The following is a 26247-nucleotide window of genomic DNA, read 5'->3' as shown; positions in this document are numbered from 1 at the left end:
AATAATATGAAAATCTTCTCTATATTGTGACAAACTGAGGGTTCATATACACGTTTGCTATTCAGAAAACGATAGTTCTGATTAACTCCATGTCTAAACAGTTTTAATGAAAAACGAGACTACTTTGACTTGACCCTCCAGTCAGATCAGTTTCCATACAGAACTTCGCTCCTTGATCCATGTCCAAGAATGTATTTATCAGGGAATTTATACAGCCCTTTAAATTCACTTCCTGATGTGAATTAAACTAACTTTCATGTGCAAAACCCTTTGAAAGTCCCCTGTGTGTGAAGTGAGGATTTCTCCATCTTTTTCATGCATCCCATGATCCTGTAATCTTCTCCCTCAGAGTCCTCCTGCCGGGCAGTCCATCTCTGCTGCAGGAGAGCTGGATGGATGAGCTTCCCCTTTGCCCGCGGGAACAGAAAGCAACGTGATGTGCTCTCCCCGCACCGACTGCATGCTCGGACTCTCTTGGCTGCACAAGGAGAGCGCCAGGGTTTTGTCATTTTTCTTGGGGAGTGCTTGTTTTGTTTTTCGAGCAGCTTAGCATTTAAAATACTGTAGCCACTTGAAAAGCCAGCAGATCCTTCAGGTTGCCATGTTACAAGTTGCCAGGTTCTTGAAAGTGCCTGGAGAAAAACTGATGCGCCGAATCCCTTTCGTTGTTGTGCTTCAGCCGTTTGGAGGGCTCAGCCAGCTACGACATTTAGAGCGCAGCTGCCTCCGACGGTGGTGGCGGCCCAAGCATTGTTTTGTTGTCGTTTCTGCAGAGGAGCGGCGGGAGCTTACATCATTTCCAGTAATGAAGTGCCTGGGGTTCTTTTATGACTTACACACTTTGCTTCTCCGGAGCTATACAGTATGTGCTGCGTGACTCCAGGAAACTGAGGATTTGTTTTGACTTGCTAAAAGAACGTTTGCTGTTTCTCTTTACAATTTCACCGTATGACTTGTCAATTCTCTCCCCCTCTTAAGAATAACTTCAGATTTAATTAGCTGAGTGCAAACATCTTTCATTGCAGAGTGGATTAGAGTCCTCATTGAGTACATTTACCAACAGAATGAAAGACATCTTAATCAGGCGTTTCTGTATTTGTACTGCTGTGTCCAGAGTGCCTGGTAGCTGTCAATAGACAGTTGCTATTGACTCTCTTTCTAGGGGATGATGACCAGTGATGTGGGGACCAGCCTGGTTAAGGCTTGCTCTTTATTTTTGAAGCTCTCTCTTCTACCTAAGAATACTTTTCAAGTGTGTTGCATTATCATTTCCCTATCTGCTCTGTAGGAAAAATGATACTTACGTGTCTTGGTAGGATGTCCTGGAGGTGCTGGTGTCTCCCCAGGATTTCCACAATGACCATGCCTAGCATATTTTAAATGGGGCAATTTATACTTTGCTGCATTGCAGAGTAGCGTTGCACACAAACCTCTATTAGGCTTCAGCTTCCCAAAGCATTACCTGGATATACACGTGTGTATGTGCTTTGAATTCTTCAGTGGTGAATTTCAGTTTGCATTTCCACCACTCAGAGAACATTTTCCAGACCACGAACCACCTGGGTCATTTCTGGGCTATCATCACCCAAGCAGCAGCCTCCACAATTCTCCGTAAGTCCCAGGGTAAATGTTTGTGCTGCAGCAACAGCAGCTGATTTACCTGAACATGCACAGCTGCAACAAATGCTTTTTGGCAGCATCAAATCCAATGAAGAATGGCACAAAATTCACCATCGCCTTTGTAAAATTATCATCCTTTCTGTTAGTTCCAGGTATTGGTCTTGTCATAAGCACTTTAAAAAACACCTTTAACCCCTATCAACTATTTACTTCCCTGGAGTTAAAATTTGACAAGTTCATTTTTAGCCATCTCTTCTCTCAAAGATGCCGTGGTTTCTGTTTGATTCTTCAGAAGTGAATCATAGTTTCAAAACCCTCACTACCTTAGTGAAACACTCTTTTTCCATTAACATTCAACGTGTTCAACATGGGTTCAGACATGTTATCAGAAACTTATACTAGAGTCCTTAAAAAAAGTCCCGTGTGATTTCATGCCCTGGAAATGCCTTTACACTACAACTATTCCTACAGCTATCGGGAGATATGAGGCATATGGATCTGAGCTAGTCAAATTAATACCATAATGGCTTCTGGCTCGACAAGTGCATACAGTGCAAACAGAGAGCAGAACAGCTGTAGTAGAGTTACCTTTTATGTGGGTGGCATAGACGTCTGCCAATTAAAATGATCTGATGAATCATTTCTTGCCATATGATTACTGTTAATAAGAATTTATGTTAACATGTTTGTGTCTGAACTTTGCACAGGTTCATGCCTGCATTTATTTTCTTAAAAAATAGAGCATATCATGATTGTTTTTTGTTCTTAATGGACTTTCTTTCCTCATTTGAAAGCATTCCAGGACTTCAGTAATGCAGAGCTGCCAGCTTTCCCTTAAAGGAAGATGTTTTTATCTCCATGTAGTGCTTTCTGCATGTAATTCTGTAAACACAGGCCAACAGTTTTTAACCTGGGAACCTCAAGCTAGTCTTCTAAATCCATATAGAAGCACTTACAAAGAGAGCATGGCCTTCAAAGTATGAAAAGAGAAGTCCTCATAAACTTTTATTAAAGCCTCTGTTGTTGCAAACATTTATACTTAGACTTTCCTTTAAGTCGTCCCACTGACTGACAGGCTTTAGCCATTGACTTCATTACGCTAACTCCCTGTGTGTAAAATTAAGCATTTTTTTTCCAGAACTGATATGTTATATTTATGATAAGAAATTTAGGCATGGCAAAATGTTCTTTTAAATATGTCCTCAGTAGCTTACAAAGCATTTCAAAGTATTTGAGAAGTCTGCACAACAAGTGAGACGCTTTATAGTAAGAAATACACAAGTCCAAGCATGGTGAGTGTTAACAGACTTTGACCTAGGATGGTTTGGGGATCTCCCTCTGATCAGAAAAATGGAGTTTAAAATTCTACATAAACTTGGACAGGGCAAGAGAGACAGAAAACGATTGCAATAAAACTGCATGAAGTACAGTTTAGCTAGGATAAGTGGTTGGAGATTCATCATCCTTGTGAATCTTATTTGGAAGCCATGAGCAGAACAAACATTTTGGTGGAAGGACTTGTTCCCATGGGACTTAGAACAGTTAGTAGAAAATATACTGGAGAAAACAATCCTAAAAAGACTAAGGAGGAACTTGGCAAATAGATAATTTCTTTCCCTCTACCGGCAATTCTGCCACTCACATCAGTAGGAACAGAGGACACTGATAAGCAAGGTATTTCCATGGCACTTACATTGGAGCTTTTGGGGGCTGTTTGACTAACAGCATTCTCCTTATGTTTTCTCTGTCCATGTTCACTGATGCTTTGAGAACATATTTGCATCCATTTTCTTTGCAGCGTCAATAAATCAAGAACTCTCATATGTTTTTTCCAGTGTCATCCTGCATTACCACCTATAAGAAGACACCGCCTCCAGTCCCACCAAGAACTACCACCAAACCATTTATTTCCATCACAGCCCAGAGCAGCACAGAGTCTGCCCAAGATGCATATATGGATGGGCATGGACAGAGGGGAGATATCATCAGTCAGTCTGGACTTAGCAACTCCACGGAGAGCTTGGACAGTATGAAGGCGCTAACAGCTGCTATTGAAGCTGCCAATGCGCAGATCCATGGCCCTGCAAGTCAACATGTAGGGAACAATACTGCCACTGTCACCACCACCACAACCATTGCCACCGTTGCAGTAGAAGATAGAAAGAAGGACCACTTCAAGAAAAACAGATGCTTATCTATTGGAATACAGGTATGGTACGGGATGTGGATTATATGGCTGCCATTGTTTTGGATTTCTACATTTGTTTTACTGCTCATTATGCAATGTTTCTTGTATTTTTCTTCTTTTCCTGACAGGTACCTATGTAGAAATTGCAGCAGCGTAATCATTCCACATGGCACTAATGATGTTTTACTAATTTATCATGAAAACATCAGATGTGAGGATTTGTTTAAGTCTCCTTGCTGCTTGTTATTCAGCTCTTTTAAATTACACACACAAGCACTAATCTATGAATCATAACACAGCGGGGGTCAGAAAGGCATGAATTAAATCATTGAAAGGGAATGTGTAAAACAATGATTTACATTACACTATCACCCAAAAAATGTTTTCATCTGGCCTCACTGAATTAATTGTCACTGCTTATTCATGCATTTCATAATGACTGGTAGCCACTTGAATGAGGCAGCATTGTTCCTATCTCAGCCTCAAGAGCAGAGGGTAAGTTCCTTCTGATTTGCCCTTGTTAAAGAAAATTACATTTTGTTACCTCTAGTGGAATGAAACAAGAAAACTAACCCTGCCAAAGTTCACTCCTGTTTACAGAAAGGAGAAGAGCAAATAAACTAGACCAATTTAATCTGCTTTCTTAATTAATCTACCTTTCCCATACCCCCCAAAAGAATGTGCATGGGACCTCAACTATCTGCTTGCAGGATTAGCTTTTGCAACAAAGTACTTGAACTTACAATCAACTGAGAATCAACACAGGTTTTGATGGGAGATTAATCCCAAGCAAATAGAATAGCAATCCACAGCTTATCAGCCTTCACAAGAAGACATGATTTTTTTTCTTGCAGATGGAGGTTGTAAGCACAGCACTATGTGCCTGGACAAGCTTATCTGATTAGCAAAGCCTAAGAATTTACCGTGAATCTCTGCATCAGCCTGATGAGATGAGAGGCGCTGTGTAGAAGTATGCCATCCCAGGGGCAGCTCCTGGAGAAGCTGTGACTTTTCTCTTACTTCTTCTTGGAAGGGCAATAATTACTATTGCCTGTGGGTTCAGTTTACTGCTTTTGTTGTAGCCTTTTTCTGCTTCACAGCCGTTTGTTTTGGGTATATTCTGAAAGAAGTGCTGATGTTCAGTGTTAAACACAGGAGCAGGATCCAGGTGGGACCAGGGTAGAGGAAAGCTCTTCTGTTACTTATTCCCATACCCAGCCAAGCCTAAGGTGCCATTTTATTGTCGTAATCCCTCATTTCACTGAGCAAAGAAACAAAGACTCCTTAGCAGGCAAAAACCCTGCAAAGTAGTGGGTAGGAAGAAATAATTTCCACGTTTGCAGAAGCCAAAATGAACAATGGTAATGATGTGAATCGTGGCTCTTGAGACACCATCTCCCTGCTGTCTTCTTAAGGTGGTGTTAGTGCAAATAACAAATGCCCCTTGAGCTGGGGCCTCAGCTTCCTGAGGTCTGAGGAAACCAGATCCTCAAATGCTGTTCAAGCCTTTGAAAATCTCCCTCTAAAATTTTGAGATTTATAGATGACCAGCATAATCATATGTAGAAGCTGCCTGGGGATGGTACATGAGGAGCTGCCAGGGTAGTTTTTGTGTACAAACCAATGAAGATGCTTAAAGAAGGGATTACATGAAGCGAAACCTTCAGCAGTGATGCACCATGCCACCCTCCCAGTTGTGCCCATCAATGAGACTTTTAGAGTCAGATAGGCTTCACAAATAAAAGAAAACTACTTTGCCAGTCCACTGTCTGGCCCATTTTGCAGCATCATTGCACAAGCAGTCATGCTGGTACAGCTGAAAGGGTAGTGTGGGAGTGGAAATACCGTAAGATTGCTGTTGCTGCCAGAAATTACTTCTTTTAGAGACAACTGCCCTAAAATAGGTAGGTAGACTGTCAGCCCTCTGACTGGCAATATGAAGTCAGTCTCTCTCCACTGACTGTAAAGGGAGCCTAGTTTAGGCTTAGACTGAACTCATTACTTATAGTCTGGCCCATCTCTGTAAAGCAGGGCTTTAGCCAAAGGCATATTCTTGGTTTGCTTCCTCCTCTAACAAATAAACCTAATGTGCACTTGTGCTGAACCTCCATGCGTGTCCTCCGCACCCCTCAGTCACTCTTAGGACACCACAAGCCTTTGCTGTAAATCTGTTTAGCAAACAAGTAAAATAAAGCAAAGCAAAGCAAAACCCTTCCATCAAAAGGTTTCTTCTCTGTCAGTTATGGGATTTAAGGCGTAGTTATCTCCCCAAAAGCCTCAGTATCAGGTAAGTACCCTACTTCACTGAACAGCTCTGTAACTCCCATCCCTCCTTGAGCACTTCTTCTGCATAGGCTGTTAAACTGGCTCTCAACAAGCAGCTTACTTATTGGTGGAACAGATGCTAACTACAGCTTGAGATTTTGTACACCGGGGGTCAGAGTGGATCCACAGGTCACTTTGTAACACTGCTGCGGTCCAAAAATTCTGTGTGCAGGAAATTTTTTTTCTTGTATGACTAACAATGTCATATATAGCATTGGGAATTGACAGCTACACTGATTGGACCCAGAAGTTTGTGATTTTGCTCAAAGACGCATCTGTGGTTAAATTTTAACTTTATACCATTGGTATAAATCTCCTCATGGTGATGGAGAAGTGGTATAAAGTTCCTGCCTGTGTTCCTGGGGACCACCTGTTTGCATGATGAAGCAGTGAAGAAAATGCATTCCAAGAGCTGCATCTGCTTTCTTTAAATCTTATCTGTACAGCGCTCTGATTCAGGGCACTAACATTTAAACAAAATAAACACATAATTTCGACATGAGTTCACATATGCATGCACTTACAGACTAACAGGTAAAATGAAACAAATGGTGGAGCGCAACAAGTGAAGGTACAGCTGCTCAGAGATTTGCTCTGGCAAATCTGAGCATCCAGCCTCCATAAAATGCTGGATAAACTCCATCTGCATTTTCCAGGTCAAATGTTGTCTTACCAGAAATGCTTTATAGATGAACAAGAATGATGAATATTCACTAATAACATCAAAACACCACAGATAAACTATCTGACTAGATGAAGGTACTTGTGGTACAAGCTGTATGTGCAGACACTTAGTAGTTATCATGCATAGAAATTGTAAGTAGCTGGGTGATATCTCTGCTAAAATACATTCTAATTAGCTGGTTCATTTTTTTTAAGGTTGATGGCGCTGAAGAATCCACCAAATCAGGTGAAAATAAAGCAACCAGTAAGTTCCAGTCCATAGGAGTTCAAGTAGAGGAGGAGAAGTGGTGAGTAAAAGTTAATACTTTTTTTCTAAAGTAAATAATTATGCTACAACTAATTTTTAAGAGCCCTAGTTCCTGCACACATGACCATGTAAACCTGCTTCCTGGATGAATTGTTAGATCACCCAGCTGAAAAGCTGAGTCTTATAAATGCTGTAGCTCTTATTTCTCAGAGGGGAATTTTCAGGACCAGTGGGAGAACTGAAAGAAAAGTGCCACATATTTTGAAGGTCAATATACTTTTAATAAGCTCTTTTTCCCCAGAAAATCTCCCTAAACAGCGGAAGGTGATGCAGCTGGAGTATTAGTCTCAGGATGGCTGAAGCAGCGTAGAGTTGATGGGGAAGTTTACCTTGGTTTTCAGCAGAGTAATTTCAGCCACGTGGAGCAGTGCAGTGGCAGAGCCAAACTGATTGCTTTTGCTCAGGTATCTCGCCCAGACATCTCTGCATTACAACTGCTCCCTTGCAAAAAATTGTTGAGATTAAAAAGCGAGCCTGTAAAACTCGGTTCTCTCTCCAATCTGCAGTGTAACCTGAATTAGTAAACAAATATGCTCCAATAAAAATGAAAAAAAAAAATCTAGAATAGCTGATGTCTTCAAAGGTTATGTTTCTTTTGGCTGACAAATTGCAGTTACGTTGCAGGGCAGCATAACTGTGCATGGCACTTTCCAGAAACATAAAGTTTCTGAGTGCTGGACCACATCTGCAAACCCTAATTCCTGCCCAAAGCTGGACTCAGTGGCTGAAGAGAAGCCGGACTCTCCCCTTACCTCTGAGCGTGCAGGCCTGCCCATTGCTGCTGCGGCTGCAAGCACCCACCCAAGTCTTCATTCATTTTTCACAAGCCATTTGCACACAGTGTAACTTTTGGATCCTGAAGCCATTTTGTTGATAACTTGCTGTACCGTAGCGTAGGAGAAACCTTGGGGCAGTATCGCTTGTCAGTGAGGGAAGAGTTGCCCTTGCAATCTCTCCAGAGAAAACCTGGGTGCAGCAAATCTGAGCTGACTAAATTAGGGCCCTCTGCCCTCCTCTGGCCCGCCAACTGCAGTAGCAAGTAGAGGAGATGTCCATTTTCACAATGTTTTTTTCCTATGTTTGCTAAAAATACTCAAAAATAACATGTTATCTACACCGTTTTCAATTCAACAAAATCTCCACGTAAAGTAGCAGAGTATTTTCCTGTGGTTTTTAAAGGCTGAAGTGATTTCAGCAAAAAGAAATGTGATTTTGCAATGACCCTGCTAGGCTGTTACCAAGTTCCTCATTAACCTGCTAAAACATCTCTTGCTGGCAGACATTTCTTTATGTGTTAGACCTTAGCCCCATTTATACACAACTCTTCCAGCACTAGATAAATGAGCACATTAGAATAGATGCTGAAGGACCATTTCCCTTCAGCCTGAGCACAAAGGAAATAACTACCCCAAAAGCCCAACCCTCACCCTCCCCTCAAAAAAAAAAAAAAACCACACCAAAAAAAAAGACAGAAAAAAACCAAAGAAAGAAAGAAATGGCTGTTTGTAAATACCTTACTTCCAAAGTCCTCTTTCTATTGCAGTTTTTATTGCTCCAGAGAAAAAGGTAAGATTTGCCTGTGAGTGTCTGCCCTGAGAAAGCAATATTTCTGCATTACCTACTGACAGCTGTGTTTGGGGGTTTCCTTGCTGATAAAGTTGAGGTTGCTGCTGTTTGGAGCAGACGGGCAAGCAGCAATCTATCATGGACTTTCAGAAGTGAACTGGCTGATAAAGGACAGCCCCTAATCCTTAGAAAATGAGTGCACTCAAGACACAAAGGGCTTATCATCGCAGTTTGGCACTCATATTCCTTCTATTTTTTTTTAACACAGCAGAGCACAATGTATTGATTATCTGTTACAGGAATAGAATTGTAAATACAGTGCATTCTTCCCTGCCCCTGCACCATAACATCTGCAGAGCCTCAGAAAAGCCCTTTTGAGTTGAATCTGTGACTAATGAATGTTTTTAAAAATCTTCCAGGCTTCAGAAATATTAAATAAATGTAAAATAAGAAGAGAAGAATGACACAGCAAAGAGGATAAATACAGTGAATTGATCATGCTTCTGTGCCAGTCTAAGCTATTAAGTGCACTGTTACAAAACAAGAAAGCTCTTTGCTTAATGCACCAAAAGCCTGCCATACAGAATCTGTTACACTCCTCTTCTTTGCTTCCTGCTCTTTCCTCCCCCTTTCCCTCACCTCATGTGACTGTCATTCTCACACTAAGGATTCTTACCTTATGTCCTTTTAAATATTCCTGCTTCTGTGCTTGGACCAAGTACGCAAAAGATTTTGCCTCCTTTTCTTGATCTAAGTAGCTCGAAAACAGAGCATCTTCGGAGGACAGCTCTATCTCTTCCATCTTCCATCTCGACTCAGACCTTTCATTAGCCCTTCACTCTCTGTAACCTGGGCTTTCTGCCAAGACAAATGACTGAGTCTTCCTCCTCCTCTTGTACTGCTTAAAGGATAAATGTGCCTACCACTACCTAACCATATTACAACTGGATCCATCACCACTATTCATATTATCCTCAGTACTTACGCTGCCTGCTCTCCATAATCTATTTTGTACCCATTCCTTAATGAAGCTCTATGATTTCTAGCATTTATACAAAGTACCTCTGTCCCGTCCTTCTTGTGGAAAAAAACTGGTATGCATTTCTTTCAACAGTAACCTCATGATCTTCCTGCTGTTACACTTATCTCTCACCTGATCTTCCCCGTGATGCTAACAAAACACCAGCCAAAATGTTCTTCCCCTTTCCTCACATGACCCACCACCCCTTCCAGGGCAATACTGAAACGTGTATCTAATGAAGCTGATCAGTGCAATCTCAGGGGACTTCCATTTCTGTCCATTTCTGTTTGTCATTTGTCTCTACCTACGACTTCTTCTTGACCTCAAGGGACCACCTTCCATTCCTCACTTCTAGAAGATAGCTGAGTTGTTGGAAGTCAACCAGTTCTACTGAACCAGAAAAGAAGTAGTCATATATTGTGCCAGGCCAATTAGCACACATTCTTATTGAACAAGGGACTCTCAGTCCCATAGCTCTGTAATTACTTTTAGTCTCTCTTGCATTTTACCTTGATCGTCCCAAGATCTCCTCCCATTCCATCCTCACCCCCAAAATTGTCTTGCTCATTGCTCCTAGTCATACCATCAGCTGGTAATTGTACTTGGTTTGCCATCACAAGAATTTATGAATGCTGAAACAATGGTAGTTTCTGAAGTAAGAACACTGCCATGGGAGACTAAGACCATAGACACACGGTCCTTCTCCATTTTCTCTGGCTTCTGTGGGGCCAGGGAAGGTGCCCCCACCTCTTGGTGTGGTATGAAGTGTGGTTTACCACACCATACCTCTTGGTGTGGTATAAAGTAAAATGATTTGAAATGGTGGTGGGGTAACATTAAAAAACAAACAAACAAAAACAAGCAAACAAACAAACAAACAAACATGCTCTTCTGTCTCTTCAAGGAAAAAAACCCACATCTTTAGCTTTTGTTACTATATAAAGCCATATTTTTATCTTTTTTTCATTTAGGTTTTTGGGTTTGGTCACTTAATGTCCTGACAAAACATACTCAGGTTTTAGGTCTCCCCTGCAAAGCAGGCCAGTCCTACACTCTAACTCAAACTTCTTAACTCTCCAGTCTTTGGAACAGGACCTTCAAATCTGCATTTTGACCAAGCTGATCTGGGACTGATATTTCCTTGGCTTTTGTCTGCAGCATTTTCTGGCTATCTGTACTCTCCACAGTGGAAGCCATTCCACTGAGAAATTCTGAACGTGGTAGATGCCCCATCTCTGGAAACATTCAAGATCAGGTAGGAGGGGACTCTGAGCAACCTGATCTAGTTGAAGATGTCCCTGCTCATTGCAGGGGGAGCTGGACTAAATGACCTTTAAAGGTCCCTGCCAACCCAAACCATTCTATGATTCTATGATGATTCTAACCTGGCTGCGAGTGACTGCGCTGGTATTCAGAAGAAGGGAGAGGCAGTTTCAAAAGCAAGGCTTAATAATGTTCCCTGTTTAAAGCTAAGGGCCCTGACCTGGTCTTGTGTGCTAGGCCTTGATAAAGTGTTGCTCCCTCTTGTTCCAGCTGTTCCCCCCAGTGCTGCCCAGGCACTGTCACAAGGCAAAGGTTAGAAGCAGTTTATTTGAGGATGAGAGATCCCAGGAACGCTTTGATCCTCCGTCTTCTGTAAACGCTGGTGGTGAGAGACGTGCCCGGCACAGGGTGTGTATTCGCCATGGATGGTCTCTGTAGCATGACCTCCTCCCTGCACTGCTGTGCTACTCGCACACTGGAAAGGGCAGGGTAGATACCCTGTGAACATCTGGGGGGCAGAAGGGCAGTGCAGGACGGGGAGGAAGAGCCCAAGCAGCACGTGAAGCTCCACCATGTTTCAAGGGATATCAATGGATGGAGATTAATTGATTGATTGATGGCTGTGAGACACGAGCAGGCCAGCTGTATTAAGGCCTCGACTTCACTCCCGCAGCATACCTGCCAAGGAGCTGGGCCCATGCCAACAGAGACTATGGTGGGGCCAGACCCTCTCAGAGCAACAGGGCTCCCTTCTTCAAGCATAGCTTGGGATCAGGGTTGCAGTACCCGGCTAGGTCTGCTGGAATTGGATCAACCTCCATGGGCTACTCCTGATCTTCCAGTGGGTCAACCTCCATTGGCTCCTTGCCATCCTCTGCTGTTTTGGGTCGCCAACCAAAGAGTCCCTAGACGTCCGCTTTGGTTCAGTCAATCTTGTAACGGCGGCCCAAGCACGCAGCTGACCGTGGGTCCCTTTGGCTGAGGGGCATCTGGCCTGAAAGAGGCCCCGCCTGGGAAGAGGAGGGTGCTCGGGGCTGACGGTGCTCTGCCCCTGACCAGTCCCACCCTGGTGGGACCCACTGTCCACAGCTCCCGCCGACCCATGCGTGGTTGGGAAAGGAACGGCTGCTCTGGTGAACAGAAAGTGAAGCAGCCACTGGCTCTGAAATGGACAGTTTCCTTTCCCGGCCACGGCTACCTGTGATCAGAGAAAACCCTTACAGCCCTGGTGGCTCTCAGCCTGCTGGTGGGCTGCCCCAAGCCTGGCATTTGCAGAATTTGCCATAAATTTCTGATCAGACCCCACTGGTTGGCAATAGCCTCTCTCCTCCACCCCTGGCCCTGGTGGAAGGCTGAGCGCTTCAGCCAGCACCCTGTGATCCACGATGCAAAGGCCAATCTATGGTAAAAAAAAAAAGTGGTTATGGGATCTCTGTGTGTAAAGCAGCCAAGTGCTGTCTCCACATGGCGTTAGACATTTTCTTTCCCTTGAAACCTCCCTGATTTCCCATACTCCCTTACATCTTGGACTTCATAAACCTCTGATACCCAGCAAGGAGGGATGTCCTGCCAGGGTAATGGGGCTGGATGGCTGCCCATCTTCTCGATCACTGGGAACCATACCACGTGTCGGCAGAATGGATAGAGGGGAGTGCAGCTCCAGGGTAGGCTGCGCAGCAGCTCAGCGTTCCCGGGCATGGACCACCCTTGCTCTCTGTGCATGTGGAGCAGGCATGGACTTGCTAGAGCAGTGGCAAGCTGAGCCCTGTGCGTGCCGGTTCCTGAGTCTGTGGGCTCTGCCACTGCCATGCTGGGGCAGCGGAGGGACCTTCTCAGGACAGCAGGTCTGCAGTGGACAAGAGGGACATGGCGGTGGAGAACTGTGCTAAGGCCTCGGCTTCCCGCCACAGCATACCTGTTTTCTTTGCCCCCTCTTGGCTGCTTTCTGTTGAGGGGCTGACCACTGCCAAGGAACTGGGCCCACACTGATGGAGTGTTGGGTAGGGCTGGAACCTCTCAGCGTGATGGGCTGTCTTCTTCAAGCATAGCTTGGGATCAGCATTGCAGTACTATTGCAATGAGTGGTGGGAGAAGGAAAAGCTGGGCAGAGCATGGAAGCAGAGACATTACTTGAAATTCTGACATTGTTATTTATTAGTAGTGGACCCAGGTCCTGCAGGCACCGAGACAGTCACTGAAGCAGCGCCACTCACCCCACTCCTGCCTCATCCTGTTCCATGCCCGTGTCCCAAGGGCATCATGGGGCATTGTGGTCCACAGTGGGGCATCCTGAGGGAGGCTGAGTGCACCGGGGGCTGCTGCCTTTCCCTCAGGGATCCCAGGGGAGACAGGGAGAGGAAGTTTCAGGTGCCACAGGTGACAAGCGTGGCTTGTGGCTTCTGGGCAGTGGATGAAGGTGAGCTGCTGTGGGGAGTGGGGTTGGAGCAGGAATAGTGTTTTCTTGGTTTGCATCCATTTGTTTGGACACTGAAATTGTAAGGGACTAGCTGTATCAGCTGAATGTTCACAAGCCAATGGGGCCTGATGGGATTCATCCCAGCATACTGAAGGAGCTAGTGAATGTTACGGCAGGACCACTCTCAGTCATCTACCAAAGGTCTTGGGAGCCTGGGGAGGTCCCCGCTGACTGGAAGCTAGCCAATGCTATTCCAATTTACAAGAAGAGTGTGAGGGAACACCCAGGAACCTACAGACCTGTTGGTCTAACCTCAGTTCCTGGAAAAATGGAGGTGATGATACTGCCTACTATGGAAAGGCATTTAAAGAGTAATGCAATCATCAGCCACAGTCAACATGGGTTCACAAAAGGAAAGTCCTGTCTAACTAATTCGATATCCTATGGTAAGGTCACTCACCTAGTGGATGAAGGGAAGGTGGTGGATCTAGTTTTTCTGGATTTTTAGTAAGGCTTTTGATACTGTCCTTCACAGTATCCTTCTGGACAAGTTGTTCAACTGTGGGATGAGCAGGTTCACGGTGTGCTGGGTGAAGAACTGGCTGAAGGGCAGGGCTCAAAGGGTTGTAGAGAATGGGGCTATATCTGGCTGGTGACCAGTCAATAGCACTGTTCCTCAGGGCTGAATTCTAGGGCCAGTGCTGTTCAGTATATTTATCAACAGTCTGGATGCAGGAGTTGAATGCAGCATTTGCAAGTTTGCTGACAACACCAAACTGGGAGGTGCTATTGACTCTCTTGAGGGACAAGAGGCCTTGCAGAGGGGTCTGGATAGATTGGAGCATTGGGCAATTATCAGTGACATAAAATTTAACAAGTCCAAATGCCAGATTCTGCACCTAGGATGGAATAACGCTGGGCACAAATATAAATTGGGAGAGGAGTGGCTGGAGAGCTGCCCTGCAGAAAGGGATCTGGGGGTGCTGGCCGGCAGCAGGCTCAATGTAAGTCAGCAGCATGCCCTGGCAGCCAAGAGGGCAAACCGCATCCTGTGGTTTGATGCTGTGCATCAAACACAGCATCACCAGCCAGTCAAAATAGGCCCACTGTGTTCAGTGTTGGTGCGGCCTCACCTCGAGTATTGTGTGCAGTTCTGGGCCCCACAATTTAAGAAGGATGTGAAGGCCCTTGAATGCATCCAGAGGAGGCAAACAAAGCTGGTGAAAGAGCTGGAAGGCATGTCCTGTGAGGAGCGGCTGAGGACTTTGGGCTTGTCTAATTTGAAGAAAAGGAGGCTGAGGGGCGACCTCATGGCTCTCTACAGCTTTCTGAGGGAGAGGGGGGTGCTGATCTCTTCTCCCTGGTATTCAGTGATAGGACACGTGGGAATGGTTCAAAGCTGTACCAGGGGAAGTTTAGACTGGACATTAAGAAGCATTTCTTTACCGAGAGGGTGGTCAAACCCTGGGACAGGCTTCCTAGAGAGGCAGTCCGTGCCCCAAGCCTGTCAGTGCTTAAGAGGCATTTGGATAATGCCCTTAATAACATGCTTTATCCTTTGGTCAGCCCTGAATTGGTCAGGCAGTTGGACTAGGTGATCGTTGTAGGACCCTTCCAACTGAAATAGTCTATTCTAACATTGCCATAATGGATTAGAGTTTCCCTGCAAAGACTCTTTGTGATGAAAAAAGACTATATGAATGGGAGAAGGGGTAGGAATAGAGCAAAGCACACGAGATTGTGTAGCTTGAAGATGTATGGCTGAGGATCCTGCTATGGCAGGATCCATATCTGCTAACTCCTGCAGTTTGTTTTGTTCTGCTGACAGCAGCTGCAGCCTTAGCAGGGAAGCCCACAACCAAGAAAGAGTACAGCCAATGGGTAAAGTGAGGCGGGCTGAATTTAATGTAAGTGCCTCTGAGGCTCACATACATCAATTGGTTTGAAACCTAGATCTTTTCTGGGTTTTGGGGTTTTTTTTAGGAAAGAAAGAACTTCTCTGAGTTGAAATGTAAACATGTTTTTCAAAAGACAGTAAAAGAAGACTTAGAAACAGAGAGTCCAATGCTAACAAGTGACCCTGTTGTTGCTGTTCAAAACACATCATGCTGTTGTTCTCCATACTGGTTTATCCGGTCTGAGGTTTCATGGCTTTCTGCACCTTAGGCCAGATATCTGCTCCAGTTCTCTGAAGCTGTAATTATTACACCTTGTGCCTGCAGGGCACAAGTGATTACAAAAGGGCCAAGCCTGAAAGCAGAGGAAGCAGCAAATCTCTGTTTTTAATGATTACCAGCAATTTATGAAAACTTTTTTTTTAGGTAGACCTGTGAATGTTTTGTATGTGTAGAAGCAGCGAAAACTTAGGCATTAGCTTTAGCAGCTCTCCTGTGGTACAGAGATTTAACTGAGAGCAAAGCAAAAAAAAAAAAAAAAACTCACGTGGGATACAAATGGTATTTTGTAAGAGTAAAACATCCTGGAAGTGAGTGAGGAAGCTATGTCAGAGACTAAAATTACCATCTATTAGGCACTTTATATAAATGTGCTGAAGGTAGGCAGATAGTGGGTGCCTTCCTGCACTTTCATTTCATTCAACATACATTTCCTTGGGAGTATTCTTTTAATTTTGAACTGATGCTATATTCTATTGCCAAGTAGTTTGGAAGACAGATAGGTTACACAATCCAGTGCCAAGAATCTGTCAAGCAAGCCTGTAGCATACCATTATATAGGTAAAACAAAGGCAAAAAAAGTAGGTCATTCTATTTTATTTGTTGAGCAGAGTCTGGTTGTGGTGGTACTAGCTCATGTTGAACACAGTAAGAGTACACTCCTGAAAGCTTTGAAATGTAGTGCCTCCAGCAATATATCCTTTTGGCAAGTAAACCTTGATGTTTTCACATTTGGGATTTGGTGTACACTGAAAAGCCAGGATGTTAACTGAAAATACAAATGGTCATCTAAAATAGAAGGATAGTAGAGTCTAGGGCACTGGGGAAAGTAGAAGGTGGCTGTGATGTGGAGGTAGGGGCACAGAGAAGAACAAGGCTGGATTAAGGGATTTACTTTTCTCTCCAGTACCCTGGAAGGTGTGGAAGAGTACACCGTGTACTAATGCCTTGGCTCTCAGTGAACCCTGACTAAATGACTGAAAAGAAATCCTGTGTGAGCATGTGCCTGTGTGGGCACACGTTAGCGTGCCTGTGTCTCTGTGTGGCTGTATGCATGTGTGCACTTCAGTGTAGATAAGGGATTTGTCAGGTTGGTGGCCAAATTCAAGCAATTTTTTAAAAACTAGCACAAAGTGGACCAAGAGATTTTCTTTGTAATGTCAGCCTAAAGCTAAAGCCTTTCTAACCACTAATACCAGTGTAATAGCTTTTCTCTGCCAGGGGCCAGTAGCAGATACTTCGGAAAAGTATAAAGGGTGTGTCTAAAGCACTACTTCTCCCAGTAGACCTTCCCAATTTAGCAGTCTGTTGTTCAGGGACTTCCTAAACTAGATACCACATCTGTGTAAGAGCTCTTCCTGGACCTATCTCCTGTGAATTTGATCAGGTTCTCTTTGAACCTATTTTTACCTTTGGTTTTCTCAGGATCCTGTGGCAATTTAATTACACATTGTGTGAAGAAGTGCTTCCTTTCGCTAGACTTAAATCTTTAGACCTCTAAGCCTTGCAACTGGCTGCCTTCCTCCCCACAGTTCTTGCACTCTGAGAAATGGTAAAACACCACCTAGTTGGGATTTCATAGGGCTCTCATATCCCTCCTCAGCCATCTGTTTTCTAAACCAAGAAATCTCTTTCCTCCTATGGAAGCCATACCATATCTCCAATGATCCTTGTCCTCCCTTTTAACTTTTTCTGCTGTATCAGTCTGTAGCAAAATGCTTTGTCCTGCTTGTCAAAGGATAAATACTACCGAGCTGTAGAGTTCTGCTCGCTCCATATTTTTCACTTTGCTGGTGCGTATCATGCAAAACTATGGTGGCGTAACCGTGACTTTTGCATCATTTAACAACACCTGTTTCAAAAGAACTGCAAGTGGCAGGCAGTACATTAAAATGTTTGTATTCTAGGCCATTATAAAAAAACGACACACAATCTATTATTAAAGTTTTCCGGGGATTGGTGTGTCTGAGAAGCTACTTGTAGCTTTCTTCTGCAAAGGAATTGGTGTCTTTTATTAAAGGAAGAACCCTTCTCAACTCCTGCGTTGCTTTGCTCTACTCCTCTCAAAGCCTCAGATCAACAGCCACTAATTTCCTCTATCAGCAGGACCTGATACAGTCCTCCCTGAAGTCTGCTGCGCTCCTCCTGAGGTACCTGGATGCATCAGGTATACAGGACATGAAATTCTCCCTCAGCATCTTTCCATCTGCTCCCTCCCCAACTGCAGACTAAATACACTTGACAAAGTTTTGCTGTCAGTTGCACTTGTCTAATGGGCCCTTCAGTGGAAGGTGGAATATAAATGAAAGAGATTGAAATGGTTCCCAGCATCCAGCTTCACTGTCTCCTCAGCATTTTCATTGCTGCTTGAGCTCAAACTAAAAATAAAACTGGTACAGGCAAAACAGCCAAAATATCACAGGCAAACAGGTCCTAACACTGGTTTCATGAGTAAATGTGAGATTGTAGACAAATTAAAAGGAAGGTACCAGCAGCATGAGTGTGCAGGCATCCTGGATGAGTAAGAAGAAGGAGTGGGAATCTGTCCCTATTCAGTTGAAAACTATGTTCATTTTGAAGCCTAAAAATTACTAATTTAAGTAACATCTACGTTAATTACTTTGTGATTCTACCTTCTTGATCTCCTTTCATCATGGGGTGAGACAGATGTCTGCCTCTCTTGTATTTTTCCTGTGTTCCTCGGTGCATCAGTTTCTTGAGTTAGCCCAACTCTCTGTAATTATTTTCCTGCAGATTTTCCACTCATTCCCTCCACAATTCGCTTGTCAGATCTGCTCTCACTACCATCCCCTGCAACTGCATTAGGTGTCTCTTACTCCTTACACTTTTCCTCTGCTCCTTCTCTATCAATCTCTTCACCTCAGATGCCTTGGACTGCAGAATTTGGGGTGCTGTTTACTTAAAGAAAAAATACCCAAACCCAAAGCCCCAAACCTCCTCTCTCCCCTGCTTTTACCTTTACCCTCAGGGTTTGCTCTCTGCCTTCAGAGGCTCCAACATAGGGAAACTATGCAAGGTGAAAGGAAGCTACCTACAGGGTAGCAGCCATCACGACAAGGAGAGGAAGTGGAGAGGGAGGTGCTGGTCTCTTCTCCCTGGCATCCTGTGATAGGAGGCAGGGGAATGGTTCAAAGCTGCACCAGAGGAGGTTTAGACTGGACATTAGGAAGCATTTCTTTACTGAGAGGGTGGTCAAACCCTGGGACAGGCTTCCTAGAGAGGCGGTCCGTGCCCCAAGCCTGTCAGTGCTTAAGAGGCATTTGGACAATGCCCTTAATAACATGCTTTATCCTTTGGTCAGCCCTGAAGTGGTCAGGCAGTTGGACTAGATGATCATTTAGGTCCCTTGCAACTGAAATTATGCTATTCTATTCTATAGACAGTGACTGAGAATGCTAGCTTTGGTGAAAAAGAGAAGACCATTTTGAAACTGAGGGTTGGATGCAAAAAACAAGCTGTCTTAACAGTGGGAATGGGCACTAAAATTGTGAGAGATGGCAGTGGTATTTGCAGAAGTAGTAAACTAGCAGGTACATAATTATGAACAGTAACTCTGAATAAGCAATACAAAATACTTATCTGGGTTAAAAATATTTATCTTCTTTTTAAATTGAATGTATAACATGACATAGATAGTGGAGTCATTGGTATGACTATCTTATCAGTCTCATGTATGATTTTTAAATGTGGCATGTAAGTTGGAGTGTGCAACTTCAAACCAGTGTTGAAGGTTGAAAGAGAAGTCACTTCTTAAAATTGGGGTCCTTTAACTTTTCATTAATTGGTAACTTAAAATCCTGAGCTACTGACACCATTAGCTGTCTCTTGGGCTAGCCTCTGGCTTTGTTAAACCACACAACAATTAGGGGTATTTGCCTATATAAATGGTGAGCTTGCACAGAAAAAAAGAGAGATGTTTGTTTGTTGGCTTGCAATGAGAAAAGAAGTTTATCCTGATGATTTCCAGAAAAAACACCTGAGTGTAGCCCGAAAGCCATGACTGCCAGTCTTAGGAGGAGTGGCAGAGTAAGTCCTTTCTTACAAAGTTACCTAGAAAAAGCTTTCTAAATATTTTGTGTTTGTGCTTTCCAAAGCTTTCGCAGGTTTACACGATCTAATAGTGTAACAACAGCCGTGCAAGCAGACCTGGATTTCCATGAGAACTTTGAAATAATAGACCCTCAAGAGGACAATACATGTTCTGGACAAATATCAAGACAATTTTCCCGAGATGCAAGCACCTCTACCGTTAGCATACAAGGGTCAGGAAACCATTACCATGCATGTGCAGTAGATGATGACTTTGATACAGATTTTGATCCGTCAATTTTACCTCCTCCTGACCCCTGGATTGACTCTATCACTGAAGATCCTCTGGAAGCTGTTCAAAGGTCAGTGTGCCCACGAGATGGCCACTGGTTTCTGAAGCTACTTCAGGCAGAGAGAGATCGTATGGAGGGCTGGTGCCAACAGATGGAGAGAGAAGAACGGGAAAACAACTTACCTGAGGACAGTAAGTAACTGCGTACAATAATATCGCAACTACAAAAAAGTATTTAATATAGGTCAAATTTACTCCAGTGGATTCTGTATCGTGCCCTTTCTTATTTAGCTAATGAAGCTATGGTTGTGATTCTCAAAAGGACTGTATGTATCTATATAATAATCCTTATTAAAGTTGACAGGGAATGCAAATGCTTGGCACTTCTGAAACTCCAGAGGTATTAGATTTTGGGATTGCATAGTTCAATGGATAATTAGGAGATTGTGGTTAGGGATCTTGTAGTATTAATGTTTCCTAACTCTTCCATTTGAATCACTTCTCATAACTTTAGAATATAATTGAACAGATTCTAGTTCCTTTTCATTAAATTCATATTTTAGCTGCCTTTTTAGATGGTGATTGGCATCAGAGTCTTCAGATGCTTCTCCCAATTGAAAGAGATTTCAGGTGTGCTTCCAAGTAGTTCTCCCTCTCTTCCCCTCTCCAGTCTCCCCTCATCTCCCTTGCAGTTCTCATTCCTCTTTGATCTTCCTGGTAAAACAAGCTCTCCATATTCTGTGATAAAAACACACACATGCAAACTACGTCTCAGTTGTCACCACTGCCAGAAGTATTACCGTACCTGTAAGGTAATGGGAATGTCTAGTAAGCCTTCATTAGTAAGAAGGGTTGGGTATCTCACGACTTACTCATTCACTCTAATTAGGGACAAAGAGCTGACCATGTGGCTCCCTGTCCAGAATTTTTTCTCCCAGTAAAAATGGAAGTTTTTTTCCATTTACTTCCATTACAAGGAGCAGTACTATTGATAACTGTCAACTTTTGGACATAGGTAAACCTGTGAGCTTAGGGGCATGCTCCTTGTGAATGAAGCTTTTTCAAATTCTAGCAGGGAGCTTCTAGAAAACACTAAGGAGCAGCTGCATAGAGAGAGTACAATATTGTATAATTTAGGCGCACCTAAGCGTATTTTCCTGGATATAGCAAATAAGACTTTTCCGACCCCAAAATTAGCTCCTACCAAACCAAGAACTACTACTTCTAGTCCAGGATTGCTTCTTCCAAATTTCTAACCCTTCCTCTCAAGAAGGAAGGTGCTAGAATTCTTTTGAGATGTGAAGGTTTTGATTTATGGAAGGAAAGGAATTGACACTGGTAAAAAATATTTTTTTAATACTTAGAAATGCATAAGCTGTTTCCACTGGAACTTTCCATTCAACCCAATAAAAGAAATAACCATAGAGAAGTTTGATCTAGATAGTGAAACACTATTGTAAGCAACTGGAAATTGACTTCTAATGGAAAGTATGAGATAACACTAACATTAAGGTATGTTAAGGTTTTCTATTTCTACAAATTTTCTGTTACATAATAGGCTAACGATTTCTTCCAAGGGAAAAATACAGAAGGATTAGCCTTCAAAGCAGATCCAGATTCCCCAAGTTTTAGAGTATTTGATCCTCATTTTTAATTTATATCATCGATACATTCAAAAATCTCTTTGAACATGTATCAGAATACAAAGGTTTTCTGTCGTTAGTATGCAAGAAATATACCCCATGAGCTAAGAGATTTTAGATTGAAAAAGAAGTGTGAGCACATAACAAATAGGAAATACACAACATTCTTAAGTCCGAGCCACAAAACCCACTTGCTTTCTCTTTGCCACAGCAACTTAGATTGGACAAAGGAAGACATTTTCTATGATGAGGGTGGGGAGGCACTGGAACAGGTTGCCCAGAGATGTTGTAGATGCCCCATCATTAAAAGTGCTCAAAGTCAGGTTGAATGGGGCTTTGAGAAACCTGTTCTAGTCAAAGACGTCCCTGGCCATGGCAGGGGGAGTGGACTATATGATCTTTAACGGTGCCTTCCGACCCAAACCATTCTATTATTCTATGATTCTATGAACAGATAATAATGGAAAAACCTACAAGTATTTTATTTATGCACCAAAGTAGTTATTCACCTTGGGAAAAGAACATGAAGTGAATTTTACAAGGCTGTTACATGCAGAATGTGTATATCTATGTACAGAATTTTCTCTCATTGTCTTGGTGTCTTTGATATATGATAGTTTTAAAGGGTTTTTCTTTGAGCAATCGGTGGGAGAAGTCAGTTATGGGGAGGACAGAGGAGTGGTTAGGCTGGCTATTCCCAATGCCTCCTTACAGCACACATGGCACGTCTCCTGCGGATTATTGCTCCTCTTTATTTTTCTGACCGGCACTTCTCAAGATCACTGGAAATGGGAGGAGGAAAGGCGTCACCTGGTTTTTGTGGTCACCGGTGAGGTACTGATTTCAGTGTGACGCCATCAGCCGCTCCAGCACGTGGCAGCTGCCTCCCACAGAGGCTGCGCAGAGCTTTCTGCTGCAGCTCAGCACGCCTTGCTCTACCTGGTGCCAAGGAAAAGCATATGGTCAGGGCCGCACTGCCTGCTCAGTAGTGCCAGAAACAAAAGCCTGGCTGTTGCAAACCCTTCCCCAAAATATGTCTTTTTCATACATCTCTCAACGTTGAAGAGAGGGAGGAAAGGAGCAGAAGAGATGTGTTTGCTTTGGTTTTCCTAAAGAAATATAACCAGAGCAGGGAACGCATCCTTTGTTTTCAACCTGACATCCCCAGCGTGTGTTTGGCCAGATAACAAAATAACGAGAACGTGTGATGAGCGAGGTTTTCTCGATGCCATGGCAGCTGACAGAGGGCTCGTCCCCCCGGCGCTCCGCGTAAAACGATCCACGCTTCCTCCAGACAATGCGGCCCTTGTGCGAAACAGCTGTCTCGGGGAGACGGCTCGCTGCTGTTTGACAGTAGCTTGTATGTTACATAGATACGTTGGGTATTATCTAGCTGGGAATGAATCTACCAGATGGGATTGAATGTTTCTAGCTGGGAAATGGAGTCTGCTGCTGTGTATAAAAACAAGCTGTGGTTCAGTGGCTGCACGATGAAATGCCAATATAGAGAGAAATGTGGCTCCCCTTCCGCCATGAATTATTTATTGTATAGTATATTCTGGTTTTATCTGAAATCATTTTCTGATAGAGCCGCAGCATGTGTAACAAGCAGATGAATACCACTCACACTTGAAGCTAGGATACTTGATATGGTTTCTGTGTATTTTGCTGTTACAGGGATGTTGGCTACAAACACTAGGGCTCTCATAAAAAAAAAAAGATGTTAGAGAGAGGAGGCTAAACACCTGGTGAGAACTGATTGATGCTTTGGATCAGGCCTCAAGTGAAATTAATTGTTCACCTTTTTTTTTTTTGGTTTTCTCCTCAACCTGCTTCTCTCTCCTCCTGCCTCTCCCCTGCAAAATTTCATATAGTCAGAGCCTCGCCACTGATGTTGGTGACTTTTGGCTCAAGGCTGTAGCGTAACCTTTGACACACAGAATTAGCAGCAACAGGTCTGGCTCCCCACGCAGCGCTGTTAGCAAGCAGCCTCTGGCCTCTTTTTTTCACAGCCGTGGTAGGCACAGGAACACACCTACTACCTCGGGCTGGCTTTTGCTGAATTTTTTGCTGTTGTTTTTATTTCACAGGGGGCATTAACCTTTCTGGAAGAACCAGGGGGCTTCATTTTGTCCCCCTTCAGAAATGTTTCTCTTTTACATAGGGTTGTAATGTGGCTTTGATGCGAAGATAACCATCAGAAGCAAACAGCGGGCCTGATTCACCACAAGTCAGGTGCATTGTGGGTTTAGTGGCAAGACAAGTCAGGCCAATCAAGTAAAAACTAAAATAGAAAACCAAGGCTCTGACAAGACATGTCATTATAACAGTCTTGTGTGTACATTGTACTCCTCTGGACTAGTCTGCGAACAAAGGTTGACCTCAAATCTGCAGTACTCTCGCTGCTTAGGACCAGAGTCTCTGCAAATTCAGCCGGTTCTGGCAAATTATGCAATGCTTGCACACTTTCTGCTGTTTTGGTTTGTTTTGATTGTCTCAAAGGAAAACTTAAAGACTGAAGGCTAGACACAAGAGAAGAAAGTTAAGGAAAAGGTATATTTTTTGTAATAGTTGTGCAGGGCAAAAGAAAAAGAGACCCATGAGTTCATTCTCAGCCACGAGCAAGGAAAACCATTTGCCAGTCCTCTGAAGGGCTTCCCCAAGCCGTCCTGGTCCAGGCTGCCTGGAGGTGCAAGGCGGCCTCATCCCGCAGCGGGCCGATGCAGCCGCGCAGAGGGACGGTCACCAGCCTGACGTGTGGCCAAGTCCTGCTGGAATCCCCCTGGCTACGTGCCTCTGGCCATCTGCCCGACTCGTCCTTTTCTTCCTCCGGTTTTCTTTTCTCCCCAGAAGGGACTTGTCCGTCTGCGAGGGCTTCTCCAAGGAAAGCCAGCTCCGGGCTGGAAGCCCTGCCAGTGTCCAAAGGCTAGCAAGGAAAAAAGAGAAATCCGCAAGCAAGAAAACAATGTAGTTAGGGAAAAAACATGAAGTGTGCTAATAAAAGCCAAGTAGGTCAGAGTACATACAGAAACTGCTTTATTCCCAGTGAACAGCATTTACTCACACAGATAGCCCTATTAATTTCAATGAGATCACTCTTATAAGTAAATATGACTCAAAGCAAGGACTGCCCCTTCCATAGGCTGCTCCGGTTGGCTGTTTTCTCCTTAATAGCTGAGCTTAAGACCTGAGCAGCAGCTTTAACTTTGAATTTCCTGGCTTTTGTGATGCTTGGCGTTATTTAAATGTAGGTCTGTCAACATGAATAGGCTAAAATGCTGGTCCATCCTGGCTTGGAAATGGATTGTGACAGCTCTGTGGCAGGATTTCTTCATATGCACAGTGCCCAGCCAACATCTGCAAACGCAAATGTCAGGCTGTGTCCCTGTAATTTTGGCTATTGTTCCTTCCACTTGCTCCTGGGGCAATGACCAAGCCGCTGGTTTTCTGCTCCCTAGCTTGTGCCCTGCCTACCAACCAGGTGTTTTCACAGTAAGGGCATTTGATAGTCACAGTTCTAAAGTGCCTCCTTTGTCACTTGTTAGACCCTGGGGCCTGTCAAAGTTGAAATGCAAAGAGATCCGTTGGTGTTTTAAGGTGAAATAATGCTGTGCTCCTCAAAACTCCCGGGGCTTCTATGTGATGACTTTTCACATCACTTCAGGTGTTTTTTGTTGTTGTTTTCTTCTATTTTGTTATCCTCATTACACACACAGTCTCCTTCCAAGGTAGAGCAGATGACCATATCACCAATTTTTTGCTTGTGTTTGAAATTCCTTTTTTTGTTGTTTCATTTCTTTTCCCGTGAAAATGGGGGGAGAGGGAGGAGATACATAGAGCTCCAGAATCCCAAAGTAGGTCCTATGCAGTTCTTAGAACCAAGAGAAGCAAGAGCTAATTGCTTGAACAGCACATAGTCTAAGTTTATATTTAAGAATATTTTAAAAGGAGAACAGGTTGCAGGGTTAGAGACACAAGGAAATTCACTGGCATGTGTTTATCCTAGAATAACATTCTGCAACCCCTAATCAAAAACAATAATAGTGAGGAGACAGTCCACAATAGCTGAATTATATCAAATGGCTATACTGAAGCAGTTCTTCCAGAATTGACATAACCATCAATTTCTTAAAAGTCATCACAGGAGAGAACTGGATTTGCAAGGAAGAGAGGTCAAAGCAAGGCAGGGGGAGGGAAAAATTCAAACTATAAAAACAAAACACTGGAGTAGTCACAGTTCTCCCCCTGGGGAAGGGGTGACAGCAAAGCATGTGATGGATGTTAATAATGTTGCTTAATGCATTACTGGAAGGCATTCAGATCCAGCAGTGCTGAGTGTGCTGTATAACCCTGTATGGAATAGAAAGCAGACAGGAATAACATTATATAGGTGTTTAAGTCCATTATGATTGCATCTTGATGGGTCGGTATTTTTTGTTGCTGCTTGGCTTTATACATTTTGTTTGTATCCTATTAGCTGAACACATCGATTTGAATGTTTATATGTTTTTCTCCTGTACCCCATCTCCCTTGCTGTTGAAGATTTCTCTAATTCTTTTCTTATGTATTTTGAGCATTATCTTTGCAATTCCACTTATTTTCTTGGTATTTGGCTTCAAACCTCGCAGGATTTTCTCCTCAGAAAGCATCAGTCTATTTTTACTTTTTGGTTTTTTTACTACACCTTGGCCTTTCTCT

General features: G+C 43.5%; 1 protein-coding gene across 8 annotated transcripts in view; it reads left to right on the top strand.

Moving 5' to 3' along the window:
- DLGAP1 (DLG associated protein 1) overlaps window positions 1-26247 on the top strand; it is a 430969-nt gene that overhangs the window by 391939 nt on the left and 12783 nt on the right. For all 8 annotated transcript variants that reach the window (XM_087755762.1, XM_087755742.1, XM_087755734.1 and 5 more), the window contains 3 exons: window positions 3456-3829; window positions 7013-7104; window positions 19680-20098. In XM_087755762.1, coding sequence (XP_087611888.1) covers window positions 3456-3829; window positions 7013-7104; window positions 19680-20098 — 885 coding nt within the window. The remainder of the gene's footprint in view (window positions 1-3455; window positions 3830-7012; window positions 7105-19679; window positions 20099-26247) is intronic.

Source organism: Nipponia nippon, unplaced genomic scaffold, assembly GCF_047370975.1.
Source record: "Nipponia nippon isolate SJK-2023a ecotype South Korea unplaced genomic scaffold, ASM4737097v1 scaffold_1, whole genome shotgun sequence".
Lineage (NCBI taxonomy): Eukaryota > Metazoa > Chordata > Aves > Pelecaniformes > Threskiornithidae > Nipponia > Nipponia nippon.
This window is presented reverse-complemented; position numbering and strand designations above follow the sequence as displayed.